Below are 13,478 nucleotides of genomic sequence, written 5' to 3'. Positions count from 1 at the left end.
TTAAATTCAACGATAGTGTTCAATAAAGTACTACCGACGTTTTATTCAGTTCGTTTAAAAGGGAAAATCGATTTGTAGTAATACACGTTGTACATTATTGTTGCAATTCCTAAACATGACGGCATTTATTTTCGAAGTAATCAACACAATTATGAATTTATTTTTTATATTTGCTTATATACAACTTGTATACTCATTAATATATTTTATCAGTTGATTACTATATTAGCAGCGCAAAATAAAATACTCAAGGATTTATTATATATGAATCAATAGAAAATTAATTATTCGATTCAAAAATTCCATTAGATGTGATAAAATATATGGAGCCTTGCCTATATTTCTCTCTATTATAGACTCTATATTTATAAGTATATCATTTAATTTAGTAAAATAAAAGAACTAGCGTATGTAGCCAATCACGATAGTGACCATAAAAATATAATCCAGATATCGAATGATGCCGTTGAGACTGCGTTGACATCTTAATAGATCATGTAGATAGTAAAAAATTGACGCTAACATTAAGATTTTCAAGTATTATCACTAATGGAACTGTAGATCTAACTGTTTCGATTCTCGGAGATATTTGAATAATTCAACAAACTTAAGAATCACGTTGTGCTTTAATAATTTAATGATAGGTTTTAGTTATCATAGTATTAATGCCAAATTTAAAATATTAGCGCTGCGCAATCAGAAAATACAATATTATCACTCACCCTGTTTATCTTTTCTCTTAGCTTGATAGCTAAGTTGTTAATAAGATCTGTAAAATTAATAACTGGCCCATGGATCTAGTTATTTACGGTATTTATACGTGTGCTATATTGATTTCATAGTACAAAAGCGATGAAGCGCATTATCCGTCTGGTATATTTTTTTAATTAATATTTGGTAAGTAGCTCTACAATCAGTAGTATAGATAGTTTATAAATGGTGATATATGAAATGTTAAAAGCAATGATAAGTGTTTACTTCGTTATTGGTGACGGCACTTTTCAGTTTGTATTCCTATTGAGTAGTCTTTGACGGCCACTTCCTAAATTCTTCTTATGTTCAAATAAAATAAAGAATAGTTTTATTGAATTTTATTGGCCACGTCTGGCGATCAAGTATTTCAATATTAATATATTTATCACCATTGCTAAAAAATCTCGACAATAACATAACTTAAGTAATAGAGAAAGAGATAGGAAGATTTCTCTATATCTTGTTTGTGTGCTATCTTCAAGCCATGAGTAATGGCGATTTTTTTTTCGATATCATCTTATTTTAATTTTATTGGCAATTTAGCTAATAAGGATAAAGTCACTGTAAAGAAACTCGATACTGCTTAACTAAGCTAGCTGGGTTCTGATTTCAAAATAATTTGGAAGACTATTCGATAGCTTAGTCAAGGGAATTTTATTTCTCTACTTAAGAAATGATTGGATTAAAATATTTCAATAGTTACTATCCTCTCTAACTTTCAATGGGTTTTCTCCGATTCCTTTTGGCTTCTAGACTTTTTCCGACCTCTAGCAATATTCTAGTCAAATTATATTGCCACGTTATCTATCGCTGCACTACAAATATGTACCCTGAGACAGCAGACATTAAAGTACTATAATATTTAAGTCTTAAAGTTCATATAAATTATAATATCTCATACAAACCATAGCTAGACACTGACATTTTCATAAAATAAGTCAACAATAAGGTTCTAACATTTGTACTATCACAGTAAGTAACTACCCAATAAGAAGAATCTTCACCCCTTAAGCACGACAATTACAGGGTAACCCAAAGTCTGAGTATAATTTACACGTATATGCACTAGTCATTCACGTTGCACAAAATATCAAAATAAGGTATTATGTAATGACATTACAGTCACGTATAGAAGTTGACAAAAGAACATCTTATCATTGATGAATGGGAATAAAGTCTACAACAAATGGTCGACTATGAACTTTGAGCATATTCAAGTTAATACTCGACTGTTCATATGATATAATCTTTCATACAGAAATAAACAAAACCGAGTGAAGTGCTGGGTATTTTGCAACAAATAGAAATTCTGTTCGAGTCTAATAAACAGCTATTCAAGATTAAGTATAATTAAGAGAAGTCGAATATTAATAATTAAGAAGCATTTTCATTAATTTCGATAAAAACTAGAAAAAATGACAGAAAAAAGGGATTTCATTCAACAGCATAGATCAGTTGACAGATTATTTTATAAAATTTTACGTGCAAATTATAAATAGGAAATTTATTGTTCATGTTTGAAAGAATATATTGCAATTAAATTTAATGGAATATAATGTTATAGGAAAACCTAATATGGTTACTATCGCTCCGCACTAACTCCAGTCATACTGTTAAAATGTTTAGACTTCGTCTAAATGTATGTGTTCAATACGCTTTTCATTTCTAATATCGCCATCTTATATATAATATGTTTTCCTAGTATTTCCGATGCATTCCATCTCATATCAGTGCTATCTGTGATACTCTTGTGCGTACTGTAAACTGTACAACCATAACACAATTATATCCTTAAAGATTTACATAACAATGCTACATGACTAACTAATCGTGCATATGATACTTTGCTACCAAAGAAAACAATGTAGTGAACCTAAGAATCGTAACACATACTATATTCACACTAGTTGTAGAAATTGCGGTAAAGTCATCAATTAAATAGTTAAAACAAAATTTCTCTAAAACAATTCCAAAAATTAGAATGGAAAAGTAGTTCCAAAATTTGGTTATTAAATTTACTTTACTATCAGTTCTTTGGCATATTGATCTATTGAATAATATCATCTACCTGAAGTATACCTTTTATTGTTATATTATAGTTATTGGTAGATTCACACTATTGGAACTTTAAACATAAATTAATATTCATTGTATAGAATACTACATCCAATAAAAAACTGGCATAGTACAACGATTTATAATGATAGTGATAGATTGTGGTAGTAATTTCTTTATTAAAAGATTTCAAGATATAGATAATCCATAAAAGCTTATCATATATATTGAAAATCTTACTAAACTCAGTATCTGGATTAGTAATTCCCCAGTCTCAAATCATAGTAAATGTACGGGTATGAAATAATATGAAGATGTACAAGTAACGGTTCTCGGCTATATAATTATATCGTAAGTTTCATTATTCCAGCTAACAATGATTGCCAATCCATAATTTATTTAAATTGATTAAATAGTTCCTGATACTTTCGTACGCTATTGCCAGCAAAATCGATATATATCAAGCTAAAGCTGGAATATAACAATTAAAATTTTAACTTTAAGAAGATTACTTACCAAAGAAGCAGTGCTTTAAATACTAAATTGAACCTATTACAGTATAATTCTAAAAAGAGCTATAGGTATTACAATATTCTCTGTAACTAATGACTAAACGGGGCTTATAGAAAATTTATGATACATTTTCACCGTTTACTATCCCAGACGTTCTGTTTTTCTTACTATTATGACTTCATTATAATAAACCATAGAAAAAAATTGACATGGGAAAACAGATGCTTGGTAACGCTGGTGATTTGTCGTAATATTACGTGCAAGATCATGATCATATTTTATTAAATGGCAGCAATTTTGAATGATTTTAAGCGAACAGCCTGACAGCGCGTAGTAACCTATTACCATGAAAGTAGATTGTTGTCTACGGTTATTACGTTTTATTAATTATATCAATCCCTGTAATAACAGCTGTTTCCTCAATTGGATAATTCATTCTAAAAGCCATTGATCAGTACTAGATATTAGTGTGCTATAAACATCTCATAATGAGATAGCATAAATTATAATCAACAAGTCTAGTCCATGAATCATGTATTAGGGAACAATTAGTGCGCTATCTGGAGCACTTTCTCTCTACTGGTTAATAATACAAAGGCTTGGACGCCTCGTAATTTTCGTTAAATACAAATTTCATAAGTTTCTTTTATTATACGGTATACAAGAGTTATATACTTTTCTACAATAACTTATGAGCCTAGTTACTTAAAAGTATTACTTTATAGCCTTTCAATGATTCACGAGTTAATTTTACCTATCGCTACCAATGAGGATAACATTATTTACGAATATATGAGATATCTAATGATTAATATAACTTTGTCATATTACATTGTGTCTTACCACAGAACATCACCTTGATAATTATAATATACAATCTACCTTAAGTTAGGTACAATTATAGTGATTCAAATTGCAAGTAGATTGTTCTAAATTCTCTTATTTAACTATTAATTTCAATATAATTTTATAAATATCACTGCCTCATAAAAAGCCAATGCTATATCAGAACATCGCACCCACCCTCCCTTGAAACGAGCAGCGCGGGGGTATTTATACTGCTGTTAGATGACTTTGATTATGGGTTCATTTCAATAAGTCAGTATAAGATTCTTACAGTACTTTTTACCTCAAGATTTCTTCATGTAAAACGAATATCTCTAAGGTAGTCATTTCTGCAGAGTACTGATTTTTGAAATAGTATTCGTTATATCGCTAAGGGTGGCAACTGGGCCTTTCAATTTTGATTTGATGTAATACTCAGATGAAAATTGAATAAACACAAATCTTTATAGAGTTTTCTACACAGCCATTTTGATTGTTATACTTTCTTATTACGGTTGTTATTGACAGAGCAAGCTTTGCTTGCAAACGCAAGCGATCCTTAGACACATTATAATGATTGGTATAGAATTGACCACAGCACTAAGGACATTGTACCGTTCTGCAGATATCTTACAATACCTGCTAATCTTAACTTGGTATGTCCATCACCGTACATTAGTTATCAAAATGTGCTTTGTACCATTAACTAATCTTAATATAGCATAATACATTACTATTACCGGGATATATATAATATCGAATAATAATACTATCTGTTAACTTTATTATCAAATTGAGCATAAACGTATATTTAACAGTTTTGCTTACCAACCTTAACAAAGCATTAATACTACTATATATAGTAACAATCCTTATTCGGATAAACATACTAATACGAAAGTTAATTAACGAAATTTGAATTGGTATACTGTAGAAATAAATGATCTTCAGGGTTTATGTAAATATTATTGAGAAGGTATTAGTGATTGATACACATCAGTAGGTACTATTAGTTCTATTGCTCTCATGCGATTCGTAGTGTTACCCTACTGTAGTTCCCCTGTCCCGGTTATTTATGATTGCCATATATCATAAAGCAAACAAGTTTTTAAGAGGATAATATTAGTTAGTCAGCGATCTGATAGGCGAAAGCGAAATGAACGTGAAAATGCACGATCAGTACGTACATTAAATCAATCTCTAATAATATTAGGAATTCTGAAGTAGATAGTATTCCTAGAGATCAGAATCAGTCAGCTGGTAATCTAAGGAGAAACTATCATCATCGCCAATTACATCGAATAGGAAGATTAGGTGATATTGACTCCATAGCAACAATCGATGATTTTGTAATGTGTGAATACAGTAGTTTATACCCATATCTAGCGATATACTTCATTTATATCTTTACTAAAATATCTAATACGAAAATAATGTTGCTATACTTATTGAGTAGTCCATGACTCTACAGTGTACTATACCAATATCTAGCAATAAATTTCATTTATATTATACCTTTAATAAAATATCTGGTACATTATCGTAAACCGTCAGCAAAGTGACGGGAGTTTATACTAGTGTATCTAAATTAGAAACTGACTAAATAAGGGTAACCCCCAAAATTGTCCTAATAAAGATATTCCTATCCTAGTCTCTATAATGTAGTGTCTAACATTAGCGTAGAGATCGCATTTTAATTCTGCCTTGATATCGTGAAAAGGTTACGTAATTTCCTCTTAATATAATTAATTGTAAATAATTTTAAAATTACTTCCGTATGAGGTAATTAAAATTTTATGATTAAAATTTGTAACCCTGAGCTAAATTTTAAGCGAGGGGAATGTCACGGTACGAACTACCGTGAAGAAATAGCCATTTAAATTTGGTTAATATAATATGGTGATAATATATTACAACTAGTTACTTACAGTAGGAATTACTCTAATTATAAATGTGTTACAGTAAATTTAATGCTGAGCTGTAATGTGCACTGAAATGATTCTGTGAATGGACATATTGTAGTCCAACTGTGAAAAATTAGTTAGTAGATATTCTCACCTAAGTAATTTTATAAGATGACTCATGAATGTTAGCTGCTGTAGAAGGGTATATAAACCCGTTAGATAGTTGAATAAAGCAGTTCTCAATTGTCTAATTGAGTTTAACGTAGAATCAAAGGCGTCTAAATTCTTGTGAGGTAGTTAAGGGATACTGAATCTTGGAGACTATAGTAATTTGGAGATTTTTTTTACGTTATCCTTGTCACGAAGCTGGTTTGTGACACCAAGATTTTCTATTACTAGTTTGATTGTTTACGGAAGGTCGTTTAATCTTGATTTGTTCTGGTAATTTCAGTTGTAAACCAATAATTTAATTAAAAATTTTCACTTTTGGCAGTTAATTTGCTGTTCATCGATTGTTTTTGTAACACAAATACGTAGGCGTCTGTGCTTTTAATTCTTTGCTGGTTTATTTTAAACAGCAATTTATATCAAAAATCTTAGCGTACATTCCATTGTTATATGTATTCCATAAAACAGCTTCGTGACGAAGATAACGTAAAATAAATCTCGAAATTATTATAGTGTTCGGAATTCAGTATCCCTTAACTACCTCACAAGAATTTAGATATCTTTACTTCTACGTTACAACATCTTTTCAAATATTCTATTGTTCAACTATCTGCCGAGCTCAAATACCCTTCGGTAGCAGCTATATTGCATGAGTCATAACAATTCATGAAGTTTAGCTCGTATTGGATAGCTAAATTAATACAGACATTACTCATAATTTTGGACATTTACTGAACAATTCTAGATAATTAGACTAAAATATGTCCACACACAGAATTATTTATGGATCATCTATAATTGAATATCACAAGCGTTGTAAGACATTGCACCATAATCAATTAATATTAGTTACCATATGAGAACTTTTACTACAATATAACATAATTTACTGTAGTAAAATAATAACTGCGGCAGTTCTTAATGTAAGTCCTCATTAGTCATCTCCATATATAAATGTTAAACACTAAATTTAGTCATTTACTCTTCACGGTGGTTCGTACCATGACAGTACGAAAAACTTAAATTTTTATAGCTGATTTATTCATTCATAGTAAAGGATTGATAAAATAATTTAAATAATCGCTATTGTAGAATTTGTTGTTAACATATTTGATCTTACAAATATCTAAGTTATTTTGATGATTGTTGCACATACTAATTAATAAGATTAAAACCCTTTCAGGTAAGAGAGAATTGTCTTGATTACAGTTAAATTTTAATTAAACTTATTACCAGTCTAGATAATTTCGCATAAAGCCGGGTAAAGCTTAAAGTCTTCATTATTGTAAGCAATGTTCTATTCACATCTTATTATTCTATTGATCTATTAAATGAATTTTCGTTTGGAGTTGACTATGATCCAGAATAGATTTTATAACGTTATTTCATGATCATATTTGATATATTGGAATCATATGATCTTCTTATCGTAGTTGTATAGTAGAGCGAAGCAAAAGCTTGCCTGATGTAAACTTAATAATGCAAGCACAATCAATATTTCTCACAGTTTCAGCTACTTATATTGATCAATTATTTATTAAAGGGCAATTGGAAAATAAGAGTTACCTGTATTAAACAGCATTTATCATAACTTATTTCTGATTTTAAATTTTTGTTGCAATAAATGAGATTAAATGTATGGTGGTATTGTGATCTTAGTTACTGGAATTTGTGCGATTTAGTAATTTAATTTTTTGCATAAGGATAACAGAATTAAATTTCGTAGAAAGTGCCTTAATTTGTATCATTCAACTATGATTAAACGGATTTACTGAAATATAACGTAAAAATTATTAACACTTAGCATATTAATTGGAGTATGTATGTTCTGGTGCTAGTCCTCCTTTAGCGTTAGTAATTCTCCGCATTGTTTGGGGCATAACGTGGCCAGTAACCAGAAAATAATATGACTCAGTTTATTTCGAATTACCTTTCTTTAAATTTTGGGTTTGTTTTGGATACAATTTAATTACATATTTACGTTGCTACAGCCAAATAGCACTGTACGACGGAAATATTAATTTTAAAGCAATGTTAGCCGGCTGTATAGATCACCTATTGTCAACATAAGCGATTACAACCTAAAAATTGGCTGAATCAATGACAGTTTTATAGATATTAGAATTTTGTTATTACTTTCATATTAAAAGCATATTTCATTACTGAGATGATGCTACTGATGTAAAACAGGGAATAGATTGCAAATAGCAAAGGACCCCAAATTTTATAAATAATTCATAAATTAATTTCAAAAATATGTGGTTGAGTTATTTTGCTGTTCATTTATGTTCATGATTCTGCTTGTAATGTTTAAGGTTATGAAAGTAACAGGCTATAACTTTGTAATCAGAATCTATAGAATATTAGTGATGTTTTAAAAGAATTTTTATGTTGTAAGACTATCAAGTCCGGAACTAACTCGTCTATCCATTTAAATTTAATGCGATGAAAGTTAAGAAAAAAGTAAACAAAAAGTATAGGAGATTTTTAAGCATGATCGTAAGTTATCTGGTTCTTCTGTTTTGCAGTTAGCATGGTCAGAGTTGGAATTCTATTTAACTTTAGTTCAATACTCCAAGTGCTAATCTGTGCTCAACTTATAAAATTTTACTTCTTTTGATTTAATTTAGAGATATTGGGCTATTTTCTAATAAATAAAGACAGGTGATATTTGCTACAGTAATGAAACCTATTTAAAGCAGTATTTTTGTCAAAGTATGCCAATATTTTGATTTCTATTTCTACTCTAGACTCGAAGGTAATCCACAATTAACATTTATTAATGAATTTTATACTGATAATTAGTAATGATAATACTGAAGCAGTTCATTTGTTATGAGTTGTAAATTGTGTTTTACAAGAAAAATCGCCATCAATAATTCTCAATATAAATCGAATTGCTATAATTTTTATAAATAAAACCACCGTATCAAATGCATTTATACGAAATATATTGGTATAAAGAAATTAAAATTAAAAATATTTGTTACCATTAATTCAATGCTAGCCAATAAAGACTTAAAATTGGATTTTTCATAATTTAGATGAAGAATGTCCATGGCTAATGAGCTATTTGGGATTTCGAAATAATAGGATTATTCGAGAAAAGTTATCTTAAGCAAAATCTTCTATCTTTCGCTTGTTTACAGTTCAGAAATGATCTAAAAGTATTAATTTCAAAGCTGATTTTGATTTTTTTTCTCTAAGGCTTTATTGCTATAGATAAAAGCTTTAAATTTCTGACCGCATTGAAAAATCAATGGGTTAAAAACAATTTTCATTATAAATTAGGAAAAGAAACTAATATCTTTATGAATTTGTAAGGCCTGATAAACATAGATTTTTATGAAAAGTTGTGATGTTTTGTTGAAGGTATTCATGACAATGTATAATAACGGATAATTTCATCATTTTCCAGTAAATTGCTTTAAAGAGAGGAAAAATGATGGTTGATATATTTGAATGGCTGCGTAGATGATTATTAATCATTATTGTGAATATAATGTATCTATATTATAAATTTCAATATTGAAGTTTTTCATTATTTATCTGTACATTATTAGGGATTTTTCTATCAATATAAATCGAAAGTAATTTATTATAATTATTATTTGAATAAAAGTAAGGTTCAAAGTGACAGCTGGATGGAGAATAGAACTGATTGAAAGGGATTACATAATGACTGGTAAAGTGTACGTATTAATTGGTGATTTGTCGTAGTATGCTATGTAATCAATCATTATCTAGTATAATTTATTTCCAACAGTACTTCATTTATGATTAAGATATATTGTATAAAGACCAAATTACAAATTTGATGTAAAATGAATAAAAACCTATTAGTGATCTTTTAGACTACTTTACAAGATTTACTACATTATGTAACATTAAGAAATAAAGGCCGATTTGCATACTTCATAAAGTACTGAATAAAAAATCAGAAATTAGCTCAGCTCTATTATTATCTAGTATTGTTTCAGATTTGTTATTGTCTTCATCAAATTTAACAATTTTAACTTATAATCTTACCGTATTCTATCGCGTAAGATTCTATCATGCTTAACTACCATCACGATTAATAAAGGATAATAGGTAATTGTGATATATACCAATCACGAAATTCTAAATTTTAGAAAAGTAAGGGAGGGCTTCATTGAATCTTATACAAAGATTAACTACATACAGCTCTGCTCTAGCCGAATACTACTACTAAACACTTCTAGAACGAACTAACAGAATAATCTAAAGTTGCATGCTTTTATACTTTTCGTAGCATTCGCAGCTACAATCCGCATGGCAACCTTTTATCTTATTTTACACATAGTTAAATTATTCTTAGTAAGACTATTCGACTGCGGACCATCATTAATCCGATATGAATACGACTACTGTATTTACGTAGACATTATTCACACCAGCCAACGTACAATGAATTAACCATACCCTAATATAAGATTTACAGTTCTATTTTTACCTATAGCCTTATTAGTAACTCAACAGCTTACTGCATATAGTCATGTGTACTCTAGCATAGAGTCTATACCACTACAGTCTATAGTTATAGCTACCAAATATCTCTTAGGATAAATATCTACCGTACATTATACTAAATATGGCTAACAGTCTACATTCACAATACTAGTTACACTACAGTAATATTTTTTAAACTAAAATAATATGTGAAGGTTTGGATTGCTAAATGTTTGACATGCTTGGTAAAATTTTTAAGACATTGGTTTATATTAATTATGCATTACTCTATCATTCAATACTCGAAATTTATGCTGAAGTAGCTTTTTCCATGAACTAATTGACACTATTGTTCAGAAGCAACCCTATAAAATATAATTGAAAGAGCTCGATGATAGTTCCTTATTCCAGAATTGTTTTGAAGTCCACAGTTTCTAAAACATCATTTCAGGGATTCCATCATATTTATGTAAAGTGACAATGAGGAGCTATCAAGTCAAGCAATATAATTGATTTCTCTAGAACTTTCTTTAATTTGACCGTATTATATAAAAGAGATCAAAGAGTTTAATTGTTATACACATTTGAAAATTCATTATTGTTACGTCTGCGTATGCTTAAGGTAACTCTATCATGCAGAAACATAAAAGATGAATAAAATTGTTAAAACATAAATGAAAAAATTGATGTAGGCTAATTAAAAGTTCAGTAATGAAGTTTTTATTTTCGAGATATTTTGCGTGCAAAGTAAGTTGTCTTTACAAGAAAATCACCTAATCAGTTAAATAAGCGGATCAATGCTCGTCTATTTCACATTCTAGGAAGCAACGAAGAATTTTTTAATGACCGGAATTGTCCATCGTTATCAGAATTGATAACATCACTAAGCTAACTTGCTGATACAAATGAAAGTGAGCAGTAACTATTGATTCTATTCTATGATTTAACTAATATCGACAAATATGGCAGATTGCCTTCCACAATGTAAAGTTCTTGTTTTATGATTTCATTCTTCATATTTTTATACCTAGGAATGTGTTAAATATTGAACAATAAATAAATTCAAATTCTTTATGGCACTGGAAAGCTTAAAAGAGTCTATTGGTTCCAATGCTACATAAAGTATTATATGCATAAATAGTACCTTATTCTAACTACTCGTATATCTCGTATATCAGTAAAATTAGGTACAATGCTATGGTATCGGTTCAATGAATACTATTATTGAAAGTAATTTACTGAATCATTGCGATTCTGCTATTGGAGGAAGACAGTCTAAAATTTAATGAATATTAAGAATTCTAAATTATTTATGCTGACTCTTGTTACTCTGATATTGTTTCACAAGCGAGCTCTTATTAACACATGTAGTTTATCAAAGTATTCATAAACTGTATTTTCGTTTTAATTGTAGCTTGAAAATTAGTTGCCTATGGAAGTTGGAGACAAGTTAGAAAGTATTATCGCCAAGTATTTCGATTAGAAACACATATAATACTCCTAAAGGAACAATTAGTCGGTAATAATGGATTCAATAAAAGCTTTTTGGTTATAATATGATCTCAATGAATACTTTTATTCATACTGAACAAAGTTATAATAAAGGATAGCCATACAGTTGATCTTCAGCTAAAGGCTAGAATTTACTTCAGGATCTGTGCTAATACATTACGTAAAATGAAGACAGATAAACTAATAATGATATACTGTAATGCATTAAAGTTTTTATTTGCATTTGCCAAAATGAGAATTCAAGTATTTTAAATTAGTCTAACACATTCAAAATATCTACTATACGTAGTCCAAGTTAGATACCCAAAACATCATAAATACGATTTTTAGGTTAGTAAATGCAATATTATCAAGCAAATTACCGTCTATATTAGCGCTGACGAGTACATTAAGAAATTATTATTCGTACATCAAACTGTTAGGTTTAATATAATTAATAGCGAACATCATCGCATTGCCATGCTATAGCTAAAGAACTGCTGCATGAAAAATTTTGCGCAATTCGGTAATTGATTTGTGATTGGGATTCTCCGATTGAGAGACAGCTCAATATCTTCAGATTTAATGATGACCACTTATTTGATTAACGCAATAGAGTGAGGAAAAAGACTTGAGATTAATAGCATGTAGAACTTTAATTACATACTACTAAAAGTTATGGAGAAAAACTGTCCCCAAGTCTAGGCATAATGGTAAAGCTAGCATCCTTAATACCGTATAAATGAACACGTATACGTTTTATGATATCATGATTTTTACTTCATGAATGCTGCAGTAAGCAAATTAGTATTTTGTTGTTGAAGCAATTAGGTTACCGTAATTTTTAGGTTATTAATCGGTTAATTTTATATCTGTAGTATCTGCCAGCAATGCGTTCAAATCAAACTGATAATAAAATCTTGGTGAAAGCAAGGTTTAATTTTACCATAATTACTTTCAAATGCCGAGAAATTCACGAATTTTTAGTGCAACTGACATTGTATCATTGATCATGTTACATATTAAGACGTTAAATTTCATTTCTCCTTTTTTATTATTTTGCAGTAAGTGAGACAGTTGGCAAATCCAATGTGTAAAGGAAGGCTGTTAATGCAAATATATTAGTTATGGTAATATATGATATGGTATTAACAGAGCTAAAAGAAAATATAACGCAATTACTATGCTTTACCGTAATATTTCACTTAAAATTGCCTCAAAAAATTCTTATAGTTAATGGACTAACAACTTTCTGAGCAATGATTATGGAAAGATACGGTGTGTATAGTATACTCGTAT

General features: G+C 29.3%; 1 protein-coding gene across 1 annotated transcript in view; it reads right to left on the bottom strand.

The window, feature by feature from the left end:
• Window positions 1-13,216: 13,216 nt before the first annotated feature.
• TRIADDRAFT_60732 (uncharacterized protein) overlaps window positions 13,217-13,478 on the bottom strand; it is a gene marked incomplete at both ends in the record, with an annotated part of 1,233 nt that continues 971 nt past the window's right edge. Inside the window, one exon of the mRNA XM_002116662.1 lies at window positions 13,217-13,283. Coding sequence (XP_002116698.1) covers window positions 13,217-13,283 — 67 coding nt within the window. The remainder of the gene's footprint in view (window positions 13,284-13,478) is intronic.

This window comes from Trichoplax adhaerens, genomic scaffold (genome assembly GCF_000150275.1).
Source record: "Trichoplax adhaerens TRIADscaffold_17 genomic scaffold, whole genome shotgun sequence".
NCBI classification, from domain to species: Eukaryota; Metazoa; Placozoa; class Uniplacotomia; order Trichoplacea; family Trichoplacidae; genus Trichoplax; species Trichoplax adhaerens.
This window is presented reverse-complemented; position numbering and strand designations above follow the sequence as displayed.